The sequence below is a fragment of the Peromyscus leucopus genome, chromosome 1 (assembly GCF_004664715.2).
Source record: "Peromyscus leucopus breed LL Stock chromosome 1, UCI_PerLeu_2.1, whole genome shotgun sequence".
Taxonomy (NCBI): domain Eukaryota; kingdom Metazoa; phylum Chordata; class Mammalia; order Rodentia; family Cricetidae; genus Peromyscus; species Peromyscus leucopus.
Window position 1 is genome coordinate 92,522,137 of NC_051063.1, and position 22,974 is coordinate 92,545,110.

The 22,974-nt window shown below is 49.1% G+C and overlaps 1 protein-coding gene across 1 annotated transcript in view; it reads right to left on the reverse strand.

Annotated features, from left to right (window-relative positions):
• Positions 1-1,307: 1,307 nt before the first annotated feature.
• Positions 1,308-22,974, reverse strand: part of Parva (parvin alpha) — a 155,254-nt gene continuing 133,587 nt past the window's right edge. Inside the window, exons 7-13 of the mRNA XM_028875855.2 lie at positions 17,389-17,447; positions 15,069-15,088; positions 13,891-13,952; positions 13,358-13,426; positions 10,672-10,773; positions 9,493-9,565; positions 1,308-4,436 (exon numbers count right to left, since the gene is read on the reverse strand). Of these exons, the coding sequence (XP_028731688.1) occupies positions 4,360-4,436; positions 9,493-9,565; positions 10,672-10,773; positions 13,358-13,426; positions 13,891-13,952; positions 15,069-15,088; positions 17,389-17,447 (462 nt within the window). The 3' untranslated portion in view covers positions 1,308-4,359. The remainder of the gene's footprint in view (positions 4,437-9,492; positions 9,566-10,671; positions 10,774-13,357; positions 13,427-13,890; positions 13,953-15,068; positions 15,089-17,388; positions 17,448-22,974) is intronic.

The following is a 22,974-nucleotide window of genomic DNA, read 5'->3' on the forward strand; positions in this document are numbered from 1 at the left end:
CAAAAATTTTTTTTCTTAAATTTTTTACATAGCCAGTGAGTGTGTCAATCAACCATGCAGTACTGTACCTCAGTGTGGTTCCTCTGTTCTCATTGTTTGCATGACTGTCCTGTATTTTCCAGTAGATCCAAGTGGATCTGATGGGAGAGATTTTATGCATTGTCGGGACTAGAGAAGGTGTGAGGATACATTCCTCTTGCAAGAGTAGGATGGAGCGTGCATCTTAGATTCCTGAGGTGGGGCTGCATTAAAGGCAGCGAGTCTGAAATTGTTTGCTACTTAGGCAGCCTGAAGCCATCTGACCTATGGACTCCATCTAGTCTCATTTTCTGGTGGAAAAATAAATGAGCACTAATTTGGGGGGCAGGGAGTGGATGATGTATACATGTGCTCTCACACTGGAGAAGGGTGATTCATATGGGAACCACAATGTATACATGTTGGAGAGTCTAGTTATTGGAAAATTATAGCCCTGGAATTCTGTTGATGTAAATAAGCTTCGATATCCTCCGTAGGGTTAACCAAGCAACCCACAACAAAATGAGCTGATAATGACAATGCTGATTCATAATTAAAAAGCCCCTATGGCAGCAGCTGGAAACTGCAAACAACTCAAGGCTTCACTGGTGAGTGGCAGATAAAGAAGCTTTCTCTGAGACTTGGGAGTCCATCTGTCCATCTGCACATGGGAGATGTGTCTTTTCTTGTAGCCTGGCAGGCAGCTGGACTTCACGATATTGCAGGGGATGCAGCAACCTTTAAAAGGCTTTCTTAGTCAATTGCCAATTAGTTGACCTAATTGCGTGCAAAAATGAAACCTTAATCAAATTATACACAATTGGTGTGTGTGTGTGTATGTGTGTGTGTGTGTGTGTATGTGTGTGTGGCTCCGCAGTAGAGGATGTTTAATATGTATAAGACTCTGGGTCCCAACCCCAGATCATCAGCCACAAGAGAAAAAAATTATACACAATTTACCATTAAGTTCCAAAGGAAGCTTTAGGAAAATTCAGTTCGAGGAGCATGAGATGCCTCCAGTTCCTGTGCTGTGGACTCTGCTTTCAACCTTTGGGCTGGGGTTTCCTCCCGACCTCAAGGAGACTAGAGCTAGCATCTGGATGAACAAAGCACTCAGGTTCTCATTTTTAAAAGTGTGCAAATCGTCCATGAGAAACAGTTTAGAAGATTTAACACTGTTCATTTAATGTCTCATGGAAGACAATCTCTAAGATTTAACACAATGAAAAACAATGCATAGGCGAGTATATATAATAGGATATCTATATTGGAAAAAAGCACAGCAAAGATTTCGTATGGACATTCAGGCTTTATTTGCACAGAGTATTTCTGGAATCATGCAGAAGAAATGGATCAAGAGAGTCATCTCCATGGAGGGGGGAGACTGATGGGGAAGAGGCGAGATGGGTACTTGGGGTTTTTATTAGACATCATTCCTGCTTTTTGAATTCTGTGTTACTTATGGATCAGCTATTAACGATGATGATTAATTGAGGTGGGAAGACTCACCCTAACTGTGGTGGTGCCATTCCATAGGCTGGGATGCCAGATGAAATAAAAAATCAGCAGGCTGAGCGCCAGCATTCATCTCTCTCTGCTTTCTGCCTGCAGGTGACCACAGGCTCACATGTCTGCTGCCTCCCCCACACTCTCCCATACCCTCCATACCCTCCCGCTGTGAGCCTGAGTGATGCTTGTCTCAGTTTTTTCTTTCCTCTATTTTCCTAGGAGAGGAAGACTCTTTGATTACTTATAATCATGATGCCTCTTTCTTCTTCAAAACCACGGACATGTCTTAAGTATGTGATTCTAGAATCAGAAGGAAAACACCCATCTCCAGGAAACAACAGGGTTATAAAACCAGACACAAGCCTGGGAACTCTGGACTGAGGCAAAGACCTTAGTCCCAGTGCCCATTTGTTGGGTACGCTGACATGCTACTAAGAAACTTTCCTAGTTCTGATGTGGTTTCCCACTGTAGACAGTACAGAACCCTACAGGAGTGCTCTTGGAAGGGCACTGGGTACTAATGGCTTGAGCATCAGGGACAACAAGGCTGGATCCCAAGAGCCAAGTGTGTTCAAGTGGATGCAGACCTCTTACTACATCAGTGCTGCTCCCAGAGGCCAAGCAGCTCCTAATCTCAGTTTCCTACCAGGAATTGAAAAGAGCACGAGACCAACATTAATCCTAGTGAAAAATATGATATTTCATTGATTATGCAAAAAAGAATTCTGTTCGTACACACAGATCAACGTAAGACAGTACATTGCCTTCACATCGTAGATGCTCACAGTGCAGAGTAACAATTCCTAGGACAAAGCAGCCAGGGAGGTGGAGAGTGGATCCAAAGGTTCTGGGTTCTGAGCTGCCCTGGATGGTCAGTACAAGAAGAAACAAGAGCACTTGGAATGTTGTGGAAAGCCATCTTGGTGAACCCTCAAACTAGGGAAGGCTTTATTAGCTGTTTCAGTTTGAGTGTGGAAAACATCCCCCACAGGCTCATTTTGAACACTTGCTTCTCAGTTGGCGGCACTGTTTTGAAAACTGTGCAATCTTTAGGAGGTGGAATCTCGCAGGAGGGCCTTTGGGTTTGATGGTTCAGCCCCACTCCCTGTCTGTTCTCGCCTTGTTCTGACATGATGTGAGGTGAGGGAGCCCGGCTGCATGCTCTTCCTACCATGGCATCTCCTGCCGCCATGCTTTGCCTTCCGCGATAGGCTGTGTGCCTTTAGCCCGTGAGCCCAAACAAGCCCTTCTTCCCTTGAATGGCTTTTGTCGGGTTATTTTGTTCCAGTGAGAAATGCAACTAAGACGAGGGGTGACAAGGTGGTCACACACTTCTGGAGGAGGCAACCCAAGCTGGCACCTCCCTGGCCCATTTATAAGAGTTCTGTGAGGACAGCAGTAGCACAGGTCATCATCCCAAGGCCTTCTCAATTGAAGAGCACAGGGCCAAGGACTGCGCCTGCAGCTCTGTCTCTGAGGGCACCCCCCACATGTTAAGCACATTAGTATCGGGCTCCCCCACCCTCACTTCCTGTTCCCTTAGGTCTGACCCTCCCTGTACCCATCAGCCCCTTTGTTTTCTCTACAGGAGCTAGATGCAGACTTTCCTTCAAAGTCAGGTTTGCATGAGGAGATACATAACCAGCGGCCCTTGAGCCACCCGAGTGAGACGAGAAGCTGAGCTTCGGTTTCCATGACTGACACTTTCCTCGCCTGGAATTAGCCAGTAATTGCATGTGGGCAGACCTAGCCAGAATGGTCTAAATGACCAATTAGAGGGCAAAAAGGAGGTCCTTTTTTTTTTTGAAAGTTCAAGGGTCCCCGTTGACGAGCCCTACTTCTCAGGCGATGATCCAATGGGCCTGTGCCCAGCTCTGCCATGCGCGAGCATACCCTACATTTGCCTAACGATAATGAATTGAGTACTTATTTTGCAGGAAAATATAGGGCACATCCATTACATGCAATCAAGCAAAAAGGCTGCGAAATGGGCACTCTATTAATTCCAAACAGAACCCTTCCCAAATGTCATCCTGCAACCGGAGCGTGGGCTTATTACCAATCTGAAGGAATTAAGGGTAATTTTCATTTGTACAAAGAATTTGAGGGACGCGGCTACCGCCACACACACAGTATTAATTGAGTTAAATTCAATTTGGTAATTTTAGTGCGAATCACCCAGCCCTGACCTGGCCTGCCCTAGGGTGAGATCAGAGTGTCTTGTCTGCTGGAGGAAGCAGGTATATGCAGGTAAGGCAGGTCTCCGCAAGCATGTATGCACTTTAGGATACACACAGAATGGCGTACAGTTGACCAGTTATTGACCAGTTATTAACCAGTAGGTTGCCCAAAGAGGAAAAATACATGTCAACGAGTAGCAAATCTCTGCATCTCTGGGCTTCAGTTTCCTCGTCTATAAAAGGGGAGAAAGACATCTCCTTTAATGGAGTTTGAGGCTAGTGAACTTGAGTGCAGCAGAGACCTCCCTTAGAGTGAGGACTAACTCTGATCTTTATTTTTATGCTCTGGGGGGCAGCCTCTAGGCTGTGCTGACTCCCATAGCACACGTAGGGCCATCTGGAGCCTCAATTCGAATGGGGACAATTTCCCCAGCCACTGCTAGGTCAGTCCCCAGGGCCTACAGATGTGGTCAGCCCACTGGGTTAGTGGTCATTTCCTTACTGATTTTAATGTCCACTATCTCTGGGTGGTCGCTGGGCTTGTGGGAGAGTGTAGAGCAAGAGACAGGAGCAAGCGGGGCAAGGCAGTTGGGAAGCTGGTCCAGATGGCCTGCAGCAAAAGAGGCTGGGCATCGGCAGGCAGCCCGGGTCCTCATTCCACATTCCGGTACTTGGTGAAGAGGTTGTATAGCACTCGCAGAGTGGACTTCAGGTCACAGTTGACAATGTCTGTGGAGAGACAAAACTCGTCAGTGGCCTCTGTGGGCCACACTCCGAAGCTGGCACCGATGGTCCCCTGCCATCCATCACTCATCCTCATCTACCCACTATGGTCCTCGGATGGGACTCATGCCATCAGGGCAAGTACGTGTGAAGGATGGGTAGGTGGTAGTGAGAACTCAGAAAAGGCAAGCGATAAGGGAAGAAGGGGCCAGGAACTAGGATTTCAGTCCCATAGAGATCAGGCTGTCACCCCAGAGTGTGACTTCACCATGGACATAGTGGTTTCAGGTGAGCAGGGTCTTGACCTTGCTAAGTCTGGTCTCATCTGTCTCTAAGGTGCCTCTCCCCTGCCTCCACCTTCACCACAGTGCTACCTGTGCTTGTGAAGAAGGGGACACAAGCTGGGTGTGGTGTCACGTGCCTTTACTCCTAGTAGTTGGGAGGCAGAGGTGAGGATCTCTGAGTTTGAGGCAAAGAAGAGGAGGAAGGGGAGGAGGAGGGGAAGGAGGAAGAGGAGGAGGAAGATTAAGGTGACAAAGACACTTAGGCTAGTCAGTAGGACGGAGGCCCTTTCACAAGGGAGGCCCCTGTGGGGCACAGGCTGCACGGGCAGAGGGAGGCTGGGAGCGGACTTTCTTCCTCCCACCCACTCATCCATGCGTCTCCCAGTCACCCACTTCTCAGGGTGCCCCTCTACTCTGCAGGCTCCTCCACCTTCTTCCCTCCGTGCTTCCTCTGTGAGCCATGCTTTGAAGAACTAGAGCGAACAAAGGAAGAAGAAAAGGAACTCTGCTCTTTAGGGAGCAAGATCTCGCCTACCATTTGTGCTCCAGGGAAACTCAGTTGTCAAGTGTGGCCATAAGAACCTTTGTCTAATGAGCCCCTTTCCTTGTTTTTTTTTAATTAAAAATTTTAAATGATTTATTTATTTTTATTTCATGTGCACTGGTGTTTTTCCTGCATGTATGTCTGTGTGAGGGTGTTGGATTCACTGGAGTTACAGAAAGGTGTGAGCTGCCATGTGGGTGCTGGGAATTGAACCCAGGTCCTCTAGAAGAGCAGCTAGTGCTCTTAACCACTGAGCCATCTCTCCAGCGCCCCCCCTTTAAAAATAAAAATAATTAGCAAATAGCATCTCTGTTTGTGTATCTTTTACATAGTGGTTAAGTCAATGTAATTAGCATGCCTATCACTGGTTATTTCCTTGTGTTAAGAACATTCAAGAATTGTCTCACTGACCTGCTCCCCTGCATTCAATCTTCTGGTGAGTATCACCCCACTTTTGATCTCTGCACATGGCAGAAATGGTGTGATACCTGTCTTTTGTATCTGGCTTATTCCACTTAAGATCACATCCTCCAAGCCTATGCACGTTGTCACAAACAATAACAATGAAACCTTTTTTATGGCTGAATAGTAGTCCATAGTTCCTATCTGTCCATCCACCAACAGACACAGGCTGATTCCATCTTCTAGCTGCTGTGACTTCACCAGCAGTGAAGAGGCAGATGGAGGTGAGTCTCTACCATACTCAATTCATCTCCTTTGGATATATACTCAGTAATGGGACTGCTACTGTATAGAAGCTCCATTTATAATTTTCTGAGGACTACCCCCGACCATTTTCCATAGTGGCAGTACTGATCGACAATGCGACCAACAATGTGTAAGGACTCCACCGTGGTTCATCTTGGAGTTCTCTCCTGGTCTTTCTTACACCTCACTACACTGACGTTCTTACAGCTTGTCAGGATGGCTGTGATGATGTGGGGGCTCCTGAAATGGTCTGGAAGGATCTTCTCATCCCAAGATCACCAGTTCAATGTCTGCTACATTCCTTTCGCCAAGGAAATTTGTATAGCTTATGTAAAGAGTAGGATGGAGACTCTTGTGATATTTTGCTTGCCGTGAAGGGTGTTAGAGATACCCAACAACATCAGATGAAGACAGTGTTCCAACAGGGCGGTGGCCATTCACCCTTGCCCCTGTGGATTCTATGGCTCCATGCCTTTGTGATGATTGGAGTTGGAGGAAGCTGTCACTGTCGGCTCTGTACACTGTGATCCAGGGCTATGGGGGAGGAGGCTGGGGCAACTTTCATGTTTTTGGCTACAGACCAAGCATACTCATGTTGAGCTGACCAGGGGAACTGCCCGGCTCCCCACACAGCCTGTCTCAGCCCCCGCCCCCCCCCCCGCCCCTGTGGTTTGCATATGCCACCAATCTGCTGGCTGTCCACAGTTTGATCCTGACTGCACTAGGCTTCTCCTGAGTCCCAACCTGCCTGGCACACTGGGATCTTGACCATATTTGATGATGAGTCCACTTGAATGGTGGGAGCAGTGAGGCATATGCATTTGAAGACACGTGCCCCTCAATAACAAACCGCCAGCCTTATACTGATATTCTTTTCTCGTTTCTCTCTTTGATTTCCTCCTCTCCCCTCCCTTCCTCTCCTCATCTCCCTCCCTTTCCTCTCTCACCGAGGTCCTATACAAGTGATCTACCACTGAACTGTATTCCCAGCCTTCACTTTACATGTTAGTTTGAGACAGGGGTCTCACTAAATTGCCCAGGGTGATCTTGAACTTGCTATGTAGCCCAGGTTGGCCTGGAATCACCCTCTAAATCCCAGACAGGCCTTGAGCCTGCAACCCTCCTACTTCAGCCTCTGGTGTAACAGGTTTCCTCACCCGGCATTTCAGCCCCTCCATTCGGCTATGGATGCTCTCCCTCAGCTTACGTTTGTCAGAGCACGGAGAGGCTCTGAAGCCCAGGTGGCAGAAGCCTGAGACGTAACACGTAGAGCTCTGAGGACCGCTGACCTCAGAATCTTGCCAGGACAAAGGTCCCCATCATGGTGTTTCGATCTGGAGACATCCTCACAGAATTCGTCACAATGTCTGCAGCGTCACATTTCCCGGGCAGAAGCACGGAAGTCAGAGGGAACGCTGGGATCTGCTGCTCACCAAGTCCAGTTTCACAGAGCCCCACATCAGCCCCCCTTTACGCACTGGAAATTTTCTGCATGGGCACGGTGCCCAGGACAACAACAAATAAGATACATGTGTTTTTCCACTGCCATTGCTCGGGAAGTTTCAGATGAAGTGGGTCAATAATCACATTCGAAACCTCTCTATATACCCAAACAGTCCTATAGATTGACACCGGGAAAATTCTCCCTGTCTGAAGGGAAACAATGGTGCAGACACCAACGTATCAGGACAAGTCTTTCTAGTCTGCAGGTTGGAAGTTTCCATGAAGCAGTTCAAGGAGCCAACCACAGAAAATTAAGCTGGGGCTGGAGAGATGGCTCAGCCTTTAAAGGCTAGGTTCACAACCCAAATACAGGAAACCAAAGCTGGGCTCTCCAAGCCAGGTGCTGGGGCTGCTGCGGGATGCTAGAGCTCATCCACAGGGGCATCAGGATAGAGAATCTTGTCTTGCCAGGAGAGTGCTCCCAGGAGCACCTTCACTCCAGAGGTCCTCCCTTAGAGGTAACCATGGACACGAAACAAGGTGGGAACGAAAGGGAGTAAAGCATTGAGCTTTGTCCACTGCAGCTGATAGTATCCAGTCCTGCAGGAGTCACAAACTAAGGTCCCTGTCCCTGGCTGGGCGTGCAGCTCATTCCTTCATCCTGATGTCAATCACAGTTCTTGCCAGTCTTTCTGTTGTATTCTGACTGTCCTTGGGTCCATCACACTGCTCCTTCCTGCACCCAGACGGAAAAGGGACCCTCCTTCAGCCACGCAGCCTCCTGCTGGACTCTGTCTGGACCACTCTCGTGACTCTCCTGCTATGTGTGCAGCTAGTGATGCTGCCCTGCCTCTGCTTGGCGCCAGGAGCCTTGGGGGCAGGGGTGGTCTTGCCTTTACTATGAACGATAATGTGCAGGGTTCCAGGCTGCCTAGACAAGTGCCAGCCCTGTGGGTGCAGGATCTGGAAGGCAGATCTTGGGTTGGAGGCAAGAAAGCAACAGGGTATAGGAGCCACAACCTCTGCTTGTCCCCATGCCTTTCAGTGACCAGGAAGGTACAAGCACAAGGCTCTGTGGCCGGCCTTCTGGAAGTTCCAACGTGACGGACACTATCTGCAGCCCTATGTCAACTTGACAGTACTGATTACATGGAACACTGTGGCGAGTGACGCAAAGAGAGTGTACCAGGATAACGACCTACAGTGACATGCCTCCCACTCGCAAACGCACACACAGCCACGCATAAACACTCCAGGTGTGCCCAAGCGTTCTCTTCTGGTTCTGTCTCCTCCTGATCTCATACAGTCAACCTTCTGTATCCATGGGCTCTGCATGTGTGGACTCAGACAACAGTGTGTAGAGAATATTTTTAGGACTTTTCCAGGGCTGGAGAGATGGCTCAGTGATTAAGAGTGTATGTTGCACAACCGTGAGGACCTGAGTTCATACCCCCAGCAATCTGGGAGTGGTCTTGTATGCTGTAGGAGGATTGCTGTAGCTTGCTGGCTGCCAGCCTAGCTGAGAAAAATAAAACAAAACAAACCCGAAGGTTCCCAGTTCAGGGAGAGACCCTGCCTCAAAGGAATAATGTGGAAAGTGATAGAGGAAGATCCTCAATGTCCTTCTCTGGCCTTTGTGCGTACATGAGTATACACACACACACACACACACACACACACACACACACACACACAAAAGAGAGAGAGAGAGAGACAGAGACACAGAGAGACACAGAGAGAGACAGAGACCTCAATATAGAGACTGCATCTGTATTGAACAGGTCAAATTTCCCCCTTGTCATTATTTCAACAAGACCACATAACAACTCTTTCCTAACACTTACATGGTAACAGATGTAATGAGCTGCGCACAGGTGGCTGAATGCACGTGGGAGAGTGCCTGGATTCTATGTACATACTGAATTATCTTACATAAGGGACTCGAGTGTCCTTGGACTCTGGTATCCTTGGAGGGCTTTAGACCCAACTGGCCATATATACTGAGGCATTACTATATTGGTCACCTAGACCCTATAAATGAAAGTCCCACCCCACTATCACAGACCCGGGAAGAGCAAAGTACCTTCTGGACGGGGCTTAGGCTTTTCCAGCCCTCCATCTTGCATGAGCTCAAAGGCAAAGGAGACATTCAGGACCTGGCAAGAAGATGTAGTGGATAAGTCATTGCATACCTCCTGGACCCCAGGACCCCAGGATCCTGAGAGCCCATGATTCCAGGACCCTAGGACCAGTCCCTGGGAAGCTTAGGAACCTAACGTAGCTGTGGACCTGAGGCTGAGCCCATCTGTGGCTAAAGAAATGGACTGGTTATGCTGAGAGTGACCGTGCTGATCTTAGCCACTACCATAGGGGCTCTTTCTGTCCCATCCCAATCTTGTCAATCAATTGACAAGGCCTTCAAACTCAAGGATAAGAGAGCATCCATTTGCTAGGGTCAGATGGCAGGGCCTGTTCAAGGGGACCTCTGCCTTGGGCCAAAGGCCTTTTGTTCAGTCAAGGAGGATAATGTCTGCCCCCAAGGAGATGCAGTACCAGGATAGGCCAAAACCAAACCAAACCACCCAGTTATTTACAAAAGGGCTGGAGAGGTAGCTTAGCTCAATTTCTAGCAGCACATGCGCACACACATGTAGGTACATACTCCTGTACTGATGTAAGTTTGAGGCCAGTTTTCACTATAATGTAATTTCCAGGCCAGTCTAGGCTAGAATACGATCTTTGTCTCAAATGCTCCCCCTTTTCCCACCAAAACAGAAAAGAATCAGGGGCTGGAAAGATGGCTCAGCAGTTAAGAGGGCTTGAGTTTTGTTCTTAGCACCCACGTGGCTCACAAACGCCAGCTCCACGGGGTTCAAAGCCCTTTTCTAGGCTCCCTGGCACTTAAACACACATGTGTGCACACATACACAGTATAAAAAAGAACCAGCCTGGCCATGGGCCTCAGGGCTAACTGGCTCTGTAGTCACCCTTCTCTGTCACCTCTGACAGAGACGAGGCTGCCTGTTTATCTGCAGAGCACATGGCTAGGCAAGCAGGGACAGGCAAAAGGCAAGGAACAGTGTTTGTTCAGCATGCATGGAGTCTGCAGGTGGCTCGTGTCAAGTCCAACTGTTTCTAGAGAGGCTCCATCGCCAACCAGTGAAGGCCTGGCCAGGAGGCCACCTCCATCTCTTCCTAGACAGGCTCAGTAGAGATAAGCAGGACACGGGCTATGGGCTTCCCCAAGGCCTCTACCCCTTACCTTCTGTTCAAAGCTGTCCGGGGTCAGGAAGAAGCTGTGCAAGGGGACAAAGTAGCCCTCCAGGAGCCCCATGAGCAGCACCAGGTAGACCCCATCTGCAAACTGCGGGGAGAGGCAGGTATCAGCATGAGCCTCCTTCATCACCCTGGCATCGACCCACCCAAGGCCACCTCAGTAGGCAGGTTGCTGGGTGAGTGGGAAGCGCCCTGGGGAGGCAATGTGGCAGCTGCCTTGTGTGTTACCTGGGTTACTCCTCAGCTAATCCTGTGGAATAGACACCAAACTGCTGTACTCCCACTCTATAGGTGAGAAAAGCGAGGTGCAGAGGAAGGTCACCCTGCCTATTGGAAGGGACACCACTGAATCAAAGTGTCAGGGAATGATAGATGATGGGCGATAGATAGATGAGTGACATGAAGGTCCTCGGTACTTTTGCTTTTGGAACAGCGAACACGGTGGCATCAACTGGACCTGGCTTCTTGCTTGTGCGTCCCTTCCTTGGGGTTTCAGAGGCAGACCAGTGCGGTGGGTAGAAGAAACTCAGGTTCTGAGTCTAGCCCTACTTGCTAGCTGTGGGACCTGACTGTCTCTGCACCTCATTTTCCTCACCTGTAAAGTGGGGGTACAGCAGTGTGGTGTCTGTTCCATGGGGCTAGCATGAGGACTATATATAACGTGTATAAAGAAAGCACTTGGGACCTGCTTGGGATGTAGGCCGCACTTACTAAGCATTACGGCCTTCGCTGTCTGGAAAATGACGAAGTGACTGGGATTCTTGCTGACCAAACAGAACTCTATTAAGGACCATGGAAAGGAGCTTAAGAGCTGGTTCCTTCCAGAGAAGTAGAGCTACTCAGGTTGGGAAACTGAGTCAAAGGGCCAGACTCTTGGGTTAAGTACAGAGTGCTTTGTTCTAGGGAGGTGAGCTGCATAGCCTGGGAGATCAGGGCAGCAGTGGTCTGGGGGTGAGTGAATTTCGGAAGGACTCAGTGTTAAGGCGAACATATGATGCTTATCTGCTATCTTAGCACCCGCAGAGGATGCTGGGCCATCACACGTACAGATTATAGGTGCTAGGGTTCACAGGAGAATGAAATGGACTGGGCGGCTAGGGTCTGGGTCTGGAGCATCCTCACTAAGCTTCCTAGAATGATGCAGGTGACACACAGGGTCCAGAAGGAACTGCAGTAGCTCCTCCATAGTCTCCTGGGTCACCTCAGGCAGGTGAAGCCTGTGAACGGCATTCCATGCCACCTGTGTGGGACAGCGGTGAGGAAAGCAATCAAGCCTGGGTCTGTCTGCCTGTGGCTGGAGTAGGCCAAGGAGGGATGCAACCAACCTGTGAGCCAGGAGGGTTAGGATGATTCTGCTCAGAGGGAAAGATGGGTGGTGGCTCCCTGTCTGCTGGGTGGGACCTGTGGGCAGACGCCAGAGTGCCAAGCAGCACCCTCTGGCACAGCAGCCTTGGCCCTGAGTCAAGGGGGAATTTCCAGAGAGCATTCTAGCTGCTTTTCTAGAATGTTCCAGATTGTCCCAGAGTTCAGACACACAAGAAGAGAGCTCAGTGAAGACTGGAGAGGACTCTGTAGACAATAGGAGGTGTTCACACTCATTGAACGTGTCAGTCAGTAGCAGCTCACTCAGAATGAGAGGCTGGGGGAGTTGGGGTACACAAACTACAGATTAGTATTAAGTTCTAAGGTAGAAAATGATGTAGCAGGTTCTAGCCAGAGTCCAGTAGACGCTACCTTGGTGGCCTCTTTTACCACCATAGTGGGGCTAACAAGACAAACGCTAGAAAGTGTCTCCTAGGGAGTGCTGGGGTGGACAATGGGCGGCCTGGATGACCTACGAACCATTTGCTTGGTACTTTGCAAGATCACCACTGCCAGCCTGGATGGAGGAGGGGCTCAGGACGCCCCAGCACTGGCTGAGGAGCTACTGGCAGTTGATGGCTGCTGGTGGGAGAAGAGTCAGTTTTCTTCAGAGGTGTGGCTCTTGGGTAGGCTGCCTCTGACCCAGTGGACGGCCCTATACCCATGTGCACATGGACAGCTCTACTTGGACTCAGTAGGGTATAAAAGAGGAGGACATAAAGTTAGGAGAAGGGTGGGGGTGTCTGGGAGGAGCTGGGAAGAGGGAGTAGGGGTGGACATGATCTAAATATATTATACAAACAAATGAAATTATCAAAGACTAAAACAATGACAAAAGGCCACCGATGTCCTTCCAAGAAGGGATGAGTGTTAAAGGCTGTGTTAAAAGGGGCTGAGGGGATGGGACAGATAACTAACCACGGGGCAGGGGAAAGCAGGGTGACTGTCCTTTAACCATGTGACAGGCCCATCTTAGTTACTCGAAACCAGCCAACATGACTTCATAATTCCCCTCTAAACAGATGAATACAGGGGACCAATGCTAAAACCGCCTGCATCTAATCAGTGGACAGTGGTGACCCAGGACAGTGGACTCGTTCTGAAGAGACACGAGGGAGCTATTCAGAGGTGGAGAGTGAGCGTGGCCAAGTGCTGTGTGTCACATGTAGAACAGACAGAATTTCTTTCCTGCAACTTCTCTAAAAGGAGCTGGGAAAAAAGTCCCATCTGGTTCATGTCTCTGAGTAGCTCACATCTCCCATCCCATCCCTCTGTCTGGAAAGCTTTGGGTCCCTGGAATTGTCACTCACCTGCGTCTCCAGTTCTGTGACCTCCAAGTTCAGTTTATTCAGATGCTTGTTCACGAACGTGATGAGCGTCTAAAAGAGACGTGCAGAGGTACTCAGATGCAGGTCTTTACATGTGAAAGGGCCCTGGGGCCCTGGGAAGAGGCTCTTAGTTAGGTAGCCCACATGGCTGAAAGGGACAGGGAGCCCTGGAGACGGGATGACAGGTGGAGTATCTGATCTGGGGTCAGGGTGGGCAGAAGGGAATTAAGAAGCGGGCAAGAGACAAAATGACCATCTGGGTCCCTCTTGTCGATCCCTGCTTTGGTACTATTTCCTGTGCCCAGGGAGTTGAAGAATTCCGTGTGAGGAGCAGAGAGAGCTGAAGTCAGTGTGGGTGGGAAGACAGGGTAGGCATCCTGCTGGGAGCACAAGGGCCCTGGATGACCAACCAGTGACCGAGAGGAAAAGATGTCAGGACACCCCAGGCGCAAGCTGGCATTTCACATGCACTGTGGGGTCCTAGCCCTTGCTGCCCCCAGATACCATAGGCCTACCTTCTTGACCACGTTGAGCTTGTCTGGTGCATGGTCAAACAGTGTGTCAAAGGCATCACGTTCTGAAACAGGGAAACACACACAATGCAGTACAGAGCAGGGCTGCTGGAAGCCATGTGGTCGGCTACCATAGGGAATCTGGTTGATTCTCATCCCAAGGTCCCTGTCTGTGTGTGTCCACCAGGTGACACATGTTTCTAAGTAGGCTGACCTGGGCTTGGTCCTTTCTCTTCACTTCTATCCTACCACATCCCAGTGTAGTCACAGTTCTAAAGTGTTTCTAACATTCTCTGGTCATTCGTTATCCAAATAGCAAATTGTTTTGGCTAATTTTCATGACAATTATCCTGGTAGGGGCAGAGGTGAGGGCACAAGGGCCCAGTGCCTTCCAAGATAGAACAAGAGTCTCTTTCTGGGGGTTCCAAGTCTGCCAACCCCTCTGTGCCTCAGTTTCCCCTTCTATAAAACATCATCTGAAAGATAAGCCTTCCCCAGGGTGTGTGGTAGGTATGAGTGACATGTATTCTATAGACTTCAACAATGCTCTCCCACTGCAGTTTTTAGCATAATCAAAGTATTTCCTGAGATCACTAAGAATCAGGCTGACAGCACATAGCTGAGCCATGCTCCTGGCAGGGATACTTCTTGCTGTGGTGCCAGATTCCCAGAACCAGAGGTGACCTAGTGGAAGGGTGTGGAGGCAGGGGTGGGGGAAGTTTCCAGAAGCAAGCTGGGCTGGGGAGCGTCTGTGACCCAAGGCCAGTCTTTTCCACTTGATACTGACAGGCAAAGCTAAGACTGCTAGGAAGCAAGTGTGTGTGCATGCATGTGTGAGTGTGTGAGTGTGTGTGTGTGTGTGTGTGTGTGTGTGTGTGTGAGATTTCTGACTCTTGAAGATTCTATACACACGTCTGAAGTTCTGGGAGATGGGAGCTGTGATGGGGACTAAGAGGACTATCTCCCAAGTGTGTTCAATCTCTTCCTAAACTCTCAATGCAGGCTCAGGGTAAGTCTGCTCTGCTGGGGCCAGATCTGTGTTGATGAGTCAGTGTTCTGCATGCCACTAAGCTGTCCTCCCTGACTGGCCAGCGTGTCACCAGTAGGGGCAGACAGATCAGAAGACAGAACTAGCTAACTTCAATGAGGCCACCAGAGCCAGACAAGCGCATAACACTCACCATGTCTTCCGGAAAGGGCTCTGGAAGAAAAGGAGAAGGAATTTAGTTATATAGAAGGTTTGAGTTTGGGGCTAGCCTGGGCTACATGAGGAGCAGAGGCTAAAGATGCTTAGCCAGGAGAGCCGAGTGACCAGCGAGGGGTTTCACTGTCTAGGTTCTGTGGCCGACTGCCTGGAGGTGGGCTTTGTCTTGCCCTGGCTATCCTGTGATGCCCCCAAGTGACACCTGCCATTGCTCCAGGACAGTGTCTCAGGACAGGGACGGGAACCTCACTCATAGGCAGAGCAGCAGTCATGCTCTAAGAGCATAAGCACCAGAGACAGGTGACAGGTCACATGGTCTTAGACTAAGTTCTCCTGAGGCCCTTCCTTCCACCCGTTTTAGACGCTGTGTGACTCCAGGAAAGCTCTCAAACCTCTCTGGTCTCTGGATCTCTTAATTTCTAAAATGAAAATAATGGGTGCTCTGAGCATTCAGTGTCGAGAAAGACTTTATTGTAATTTCTAGTGCATAGTAAATATCCTAAACATTAAAAAAAAGTTTATTGCATTGTGTGTGTGTGTGTGTGTGTGTGTGTGTGTGTGAGAGAGAGAAGAGAGAGAGAGAGAGAGAGAGAGAGAGAGAGTGTCAGAGCACAACTTTCAGGAATTGGTTATTTCCTTCTACCATGTGGGTGCTGGGGAACTGAACTCAGGCTTGGGAGCAAGCGCCGTTATCTGCTGAGCCATCTCGCTGGCACCCAGGCTTTTCGCAGTACGTTTCTGGTTCTTAAGAATTTGAGGATATGCGTCATTCATTTGCACACCTAATCCCCACTAAATGACCATCTGTGTGTGGTTTGCCTACACAGAATGGTGAAGCTGGAGATGCCAGCTAGACGGACTGTCCTGCAGTTTCCTTCATCACCCTGGGGTGGGGGCGGGGGCGGTCTCTGCTGCAGCAGTGTCCAGCAAAGAGCTGCAAAACTGTACCGGGATGCTGTTAGGAGGCCTTCACTCTACAGCAAAGAGCTGCAGAAACTGTACTGGGCTGCTGTTAAGAGGCCTTTACTCTACAGCAAAGAGCTGCAGAAACTGTACCGGGCTGCTGTTAGGAGGCCTTCACTCATGGTTACGTTTTTGTGGCGAGAAAGGGGGACCATAGGAAGCATAACACACAACTGCAAAGAATGTCTTAGAATCTTAAACCTCCCTTCCCCATGCCCATGGAGCCAGCAGTATCTCCCAGGCCACTCTCTTCTTTGGTCTGTTCTCTTTTCCAGGAGATGAAGCAGCGGGCACAGAGCAGCCCTCATGGGAGGGGACAGTGAAGCTGGACCTGAGGTGGTTTGGCCTCTTAGTCCTCAAAGCCATGCCAAAGACATTTGGTGTCTTGCAAGCCATGTGACTATTGGCGACTAGGCTGAGACCTGGGAGTGATGGGGACGTTTCATGATGGGGTCTCCACATGTCATATAGCAGGCATCCTGGGGAGGACCACTCTCTACCTCTGGCCACTCCACGGCCTTTTGAAATCATTTGCATTATGGACTCCTGTCAATCATGGTTGGAGAAGACGTAAGTGGAGACCAGAGACCAATATCCAGTATATCCCACTTTAGTTTTGAGACAGGGTCTCTCACTGAATCTGGAGCTTGCTGATTTGGCTGGGCTGGCCGGCCAGTGGGTCCTGGAGCCCCCTGTGTCTGCTTCCCAGTGCTGGGATAACAGATGCACACAGCTCTGTCTGGCTTTTTGCTAGGGGCTGGGGATCCGAACTCAGGTCCTCAGACATGTTTGCATGGCAAGCACTTTGCCACCTGAACCATCTCCCCACTCGCACGGCAAACCTTTTATATTTCTTCATCTTCAAATTTCTAAAAATAAATAGGATAACAAACCCAAACCCAAACCCAAAAGACATCTGCCAGGTAGAGAGGGTTTTCTGGGTCATGGCACATGACCAAATAAATGAGACTTAAGAAGGAAGAGAAAAAAAAACGTCATCCTTTTGAAGATTAACAATTCAGATTGGCCCCGTGTTTACCACATGACGATTTCATGCTGGTTAGCTTTTTGGGGGGTATACTTTCTTTTCCTGGAGTGCCACAAAATTAGAATTTTCAATCACGGCTAATTCCTCTCTCCCCGCTTCCCCACCCAGGGCTCTGTACCTTCAGCGGCAAGAGGCATGTTTTGAAGGCTAAGCTATAATCATCGGCTGCAGCTTAATCCCTCCCGCAATCCCAATAAATGAAAACTAAATATCAGCAAATGGGTGAATTTCAGAGAAACATCTGTGTTCCATTACAGACTCGCTGGCAACAATGGTGTTGACATACTCTGTGTTACCAGTTATTTCCTCTTGGATTTGTCGAGACTGGAGGATCCCTTCTCGTTTCTGAAAGGAAGAAGAGAAGAGAACGACACAGGCTTTAGCCACACGGAAACATCACTCGGCATTCCTGACATGGAGACGGTTATGGGCGTTTTTATAAGAGGGTCAAGAGATGAGAAGATTCGAGAAGGGGAAATGCAGTGAGTGATCTGAGGGCACCTGGCTGCACCATCATGACCGACTGCAATTGGTGCTCAGTCCAAACAAGTAGGCTGACTCCTGGAGGGTGAAGCCTGCCTTTCTTTACTGAAGATTTCTGTTGGAAGCCAGCTGTTTGCCTCTGGGAGCGAGGCACAGCAAACCCAGTGGAAATGCCGGCTGGGTGTGTCTGCCTCCAGCTGGGGCCCTGCAGGGAGGCCACTGTGTACAGCAGAGCCGTGGGGCTGGATGGAGGTGTGTGCAGGGCAGCCTGGAGAATTCAGACAGAAGCAAAGGCGACGTGTGCTTTGTTTTGCTTTTTACGCAATAACCATGGAGCTCTTTTAATTTTTGGAGTATTTTAACGTATTCTTTGATAGTTTCACACATATATAAAACATGTTGTATACACTATCTTGATCATATCCATCCCCCCACCCCTCCTGGACCCTCTTGTCTTCCTACTCTCAGCTTCATGTTTATATGTGTATCCCACTGAGCTCATTACTATTGCCTGCACACACATGGGTGTGGGGCCACCTATGGGAACATGGGGAACCTGCCAGAGGTCACCGGCCCCAAAAGAAAAATGACTCCCCATCTCTTAGCAGTCACCAGTGGTCAGTGGTTCCTTAGTGAAGGATGGAGCCTTATGAGCCCCTGTGTCCCATTCAAGCTTGCGGACTGGCTTGGTCTTGTGCAGGCAAACAGAGCTGACACAAGGGTTCATGAGTGTGATGGCCACGTCAAGTTCAGAAGCCAGGATTTCACAGCACTCATCCTCATCCTCTGGCCCTTTGGTTCTTTTTGCCTGCTTTTTGGTGATACTCCCTGAGCCTTGAGGGGACTGGTACAGGTGTTTCATTTAGGGCTGAGCACTCAGTGGTCACCTATTCTCAGTACTGTGATCAGCAGTTATGAATCTCTGCATTGAGTACTACTCATCGCAGAGAGAAGCTTCTAGAACCAAGGTTGAGAGCAGCACTGATCTATGGAGTGAATCACTGGCACAGTTGTGCTGAGTCGAAGGGTGACAGTCTCAGGTCCCTCTAGCTCCAGCAGGCTCCACTTAGCACTGGTCTGGGGACTGTGAGTCAGCAGCACACTCACTACTTAGGCACATGGCTCACTCTGGACAAAGCAACCACTTTGGGCCTTATCCAGGCAATTTCTTCCTCCTTCTCTTCTTCTTCTCCCTATGCACTTTTCAAAGACAGGGACTCATATAGTCCAGTACTATGTGGACTTCCAGGTAGGTGGTCAGACATGCTTTCCAAGAAGAGGAAACATTGGGGAACGGTCACTCTAGGGGGAGGTGGCTGCCATTGGTTCCTGAGCAGCTTCCCTGGAGGGTGGCTGGAGAATTGAGCATGGGGTCTTTGAAGGAGCACAAGGGTTCCCTATGACTTTTGATAGACTCCAGGAGAAAACTCACTCTACCAGGTCCCTCTGTACCTTTGCAGGGCAGTCTGGGCACCATAAAAGGCTGGCAGAGCAAAGTCACTGTCCCAAAACCCAAATTAATGCTAAGAAGGGGCCTCTGAGCTAGGGTGTGGTGGTGCTCACCTCTAATCCCAGCACACTGGAAGCTAAGGCAGGAGGACGGAGAGTTGGAGTCTAGTCTGGGCTATATAGTGAAACCTTGTCTCAATCCACCCTCCTCCCCCATCAAACAAAGAAGGGACCTCTGAGTTCAGCAGATCAGCTAACATGCCTTCTGGAGTCTCCCCAAACTTTTAGAAACATCCACTCATGTTTTCAACAGCCACAGACACTAGCTTCCTGGCAAACCCTTTCGCAGAAGGAAAGGCAAACTGGATAGAGTCAAGAGTCTCTGATTAGAGGAGAAAGGGACAATCAGGGTGGAAGAGGAAGTAACAGGAAATGGGTGTGGAAAGGGATCAGAGGGGAGAAATCAGGAGTTGTCCAAAATTCAGTGTGAATGTGGTGGTATTGTGTTCCCCAAAATATTGTGCACCCTAATAAACTTAACTGGGGTCAGAGACAGAACAGCCACTAGATACAAAGGTTAGAAAATGGTGGCACTCACACCTTTAATCCTAGCACTCCAGAGGTAGAAATCCCTCTGGATCTCTGTGAGTTCAAGGCCACATTGGAAACAGCCAGGCATGGTGACACACGCCTTTAATCCCAGAAAGTGAGCCTTTAATCCCAGGGAGTAAGGCAGAAAGCAGAAAGATATGTATAAAGCGTGAGGACCAGAAACTAGAAGCATTTGGCTTTTTAAGCTTTCAGGCTTTAGAGCAACACAGTTCAGCTGAGATTCATTCTGGATGACGACTCAGAGGCTTCCAGTCTGAGGAAACAAGATCAGCTGAGGAATTGGCAAGGTGAGATAGCTGTGGCTTGTTCTGTCTATCTGATCTACCAGCATTGATCCCAATAATTGGCCTCGGGTTTGATTTTATCAATAAGAACTGTTAAGATTCCTGCTACAGTGAAACATGTCCGATTTCCATATGGGGCTCATGGAATCCTTGTCTAGTCTTGGAAGTCCACCATCAGACAGAAACTCTCACTTCCCAGTTCATACCTAAGGGAAGGAAGTGGATGTTACGGAGCCCTCGCTGGCAGTCCTTGAAGCTCCTATCTCTAATTATCCCTGGAGGGATAGCCACACAGTTTTGTAGTTCACTTTTTGCAAGGTTTGTTTCCCTTATTGTTTTTGTTTTAAAACAGGGCCTCAGCCAGGCAGTGGTGGCACATGCCTTTAACCCTAGCATTTGGGAGGCAGAGGCAGGCAGATCTCTGTGAATTCAAGGCCAGTCTGGTCTACAAAGTAAGTTCCAGGACAGCCAGGGCTACACAGGTTTTCGGAACACTGTCTCAAAAAACAAACAAAACAAAGCCAAACCCCTAAAACAGGGCTTCACTATGTAGCCCAGGTTGACCTGGAATTTATTACATAGTCTAGACTAGCCTCAAACTCGCAGCAATCCTCCTGCCTCAGCCTTCCAGGTGCTGGTACAGTTGTGTACTATCACACCAGGTATTTCTTGCCAGTTCTGAGTCCTGCTTCTGAGCTTATTCTCTTGATAAAGCTAATCACCCTGTAAACCCTAACACACACACACACACACACACACACACACACACACACACACACACACATGCCCCACACGTACACTCCATAACCCTTTTTCCATGTCCTCACCCTAACAAAAGTCTCTGCAGCAGAAATTAAACCAACAACTGCCTCTGATGGCTGATAATTGAGCTCAAAATAAGGTCTGAGATGTGAGTTTGCAGGGACCACTGTTTCAAAATAGCAGTCTCCCACAGACTCTGCGGCTCAAATCTTTTTCCCCCTTTTTGTCTGTAGTAAAGCAACAAGTAAGTTTTGTTGTTTTTCTTAGAGAACTGTTCATCTTACCTGTTCAGAAGGACAACTAAAATATTCAGTAAATGGACAAAGAACTAGAAGGCACGGTGGCCACTGAAGATGTGAATGGCCCGCTTACCTAGAAATCTCTCTCCTAGCAACAGCAGAGCCATGTGGGAACTGAATGATTGTATGGAGAGTTGTAAAAGAATTAAAGACTTCGAGGTGCCTTTGCTGGCTAGTCACCAAAGCACTCCAGAATTAACTGTAGAGGTCAGGTTTTTGTTTTCTGTGTTTGTTTGTTTTTACCTTTGTTAGAGTGTTTTAGGTTCAGAGGAAAACTGAGAAGAGAGGCTAGGAATCTCCCTGGTTTTCCCACCCCTAGCACCCGATACAGTCTCATCCACCACTGGCACCCTGAGGCAGAGGGGTACATCATTCACAACTGAGCCAACTGCACTGAGCTGCCGGTCACCCCTGAAAGGCCAGTTATTATCAGACTCTTGGTGTTGTGCCTTTTATGGCTTTGGGTTGCATATCCCAAAGCAGTTTTACAGACTTCAATCCATGCTCCATCATCCATCCCTCCCTTCCCTGTGGCAGCGTTTCAAAACACAAGATGAACTTGGGTGCTACTGGCTGGTAAGGATAACAAATGGAGATGGTCTGGGTTCCTTAGGAGGACAGTTGTTCCAGGATGCTCTGGGCTATAAAGGCAAAGAGCTCAATGACAAGGGTTCTGAGTACCTGCCTATCAGCCACACTTAAGGGTCTGAACCACACAGCTCGGCCCTGTCAAGGACAGCCCTCTGTCCCCTCTGTGTCGTCTTGTCTCCTTGAAGGCAGCACCAACGCACCCTATTCCTATTATATCTTTATGATGCTTTGCAGAGTCGAGTGCCAGGAGGTGTGGAAGAAGACTTTCTCATTAGGGCAGGAGTGATCGTTGCTTAGGAGCACCATTGTCAAATGCTCCCTCCAGTTACTGTCTGACCTGAAAGCTCAGCTCAAAGCCCTTTTTGTCCTGTGAACAGGTCTGACCTGATCTGGCATGGTTAACCAGTCCAAAAGCTTCCTCTTACTGACTGATGGCAGGGCTGTCTCCTGCTGTCTGTTGCAGAACCCCGGATGGCCCTGGCTATTCAGGGGGCTGTGTGCATGCAGAGCACACCCGCATGCAGAGCACACCCGCATGCAGAGCACACCCGCATGCAGAGCACACCCTCATGCAGAGCACACCCTCATGCAGAGCACACCGCATGCAGAGCACACCCTCATGCAGAGCACACCCTCATGCAGAGCACACCCGCATGCAGAGCACACCCGCATGCAGAGCACACCCTCATGCAGAGCACACCCGCATGCAGAGCACACCCTCATGCAGAGCACACCCACATGCAGAGCACACCCTCTCACTGCATATTTATTTGGAAACCAAACAAAAAAACAACCCAGAGACAAGCAAACACAATGATGACCTTTTGTTAAGTGGGCACGAAGTTGGAAAATAAAATTGCATTTGAGTATTTAATGGGGTTAGGAGCAGAGTGAGCTAGCTATGGGGAGAGAGATTGCACCCTCATTGTGGAAATTACACGACCATATGTGAATGGAAACTCCATCCAACAGTCTGGATGAGACGGCCCAAGGTCCCAGCTGGGCTTTGCTTGGGGACTAAGAAGCAACAGCAAGGGGCATGAACATGCATGCATGTGTGTGCACAAGCACACACTCACACACCCTTGAATACACGCCACTCCCTCCATACACACAAACATACACATAAATATATCTTTTCTTTACTTTCTTTTAACTCCTTCATCCGCTCTCTCCAGTGCTATGCTCGAACATATATCCACACTTCCTTTCACACACACACACACACACACACACACACATATATATATTCATGCACACACAACTGAACACACACACACACTCTTACTTACCCTTGAATACACACACGCTTGAACACACACTCCTTACATGCACACACACATTTGAATACACACTCCTCATGTGCACACACATATGCCTGAACACACTCTT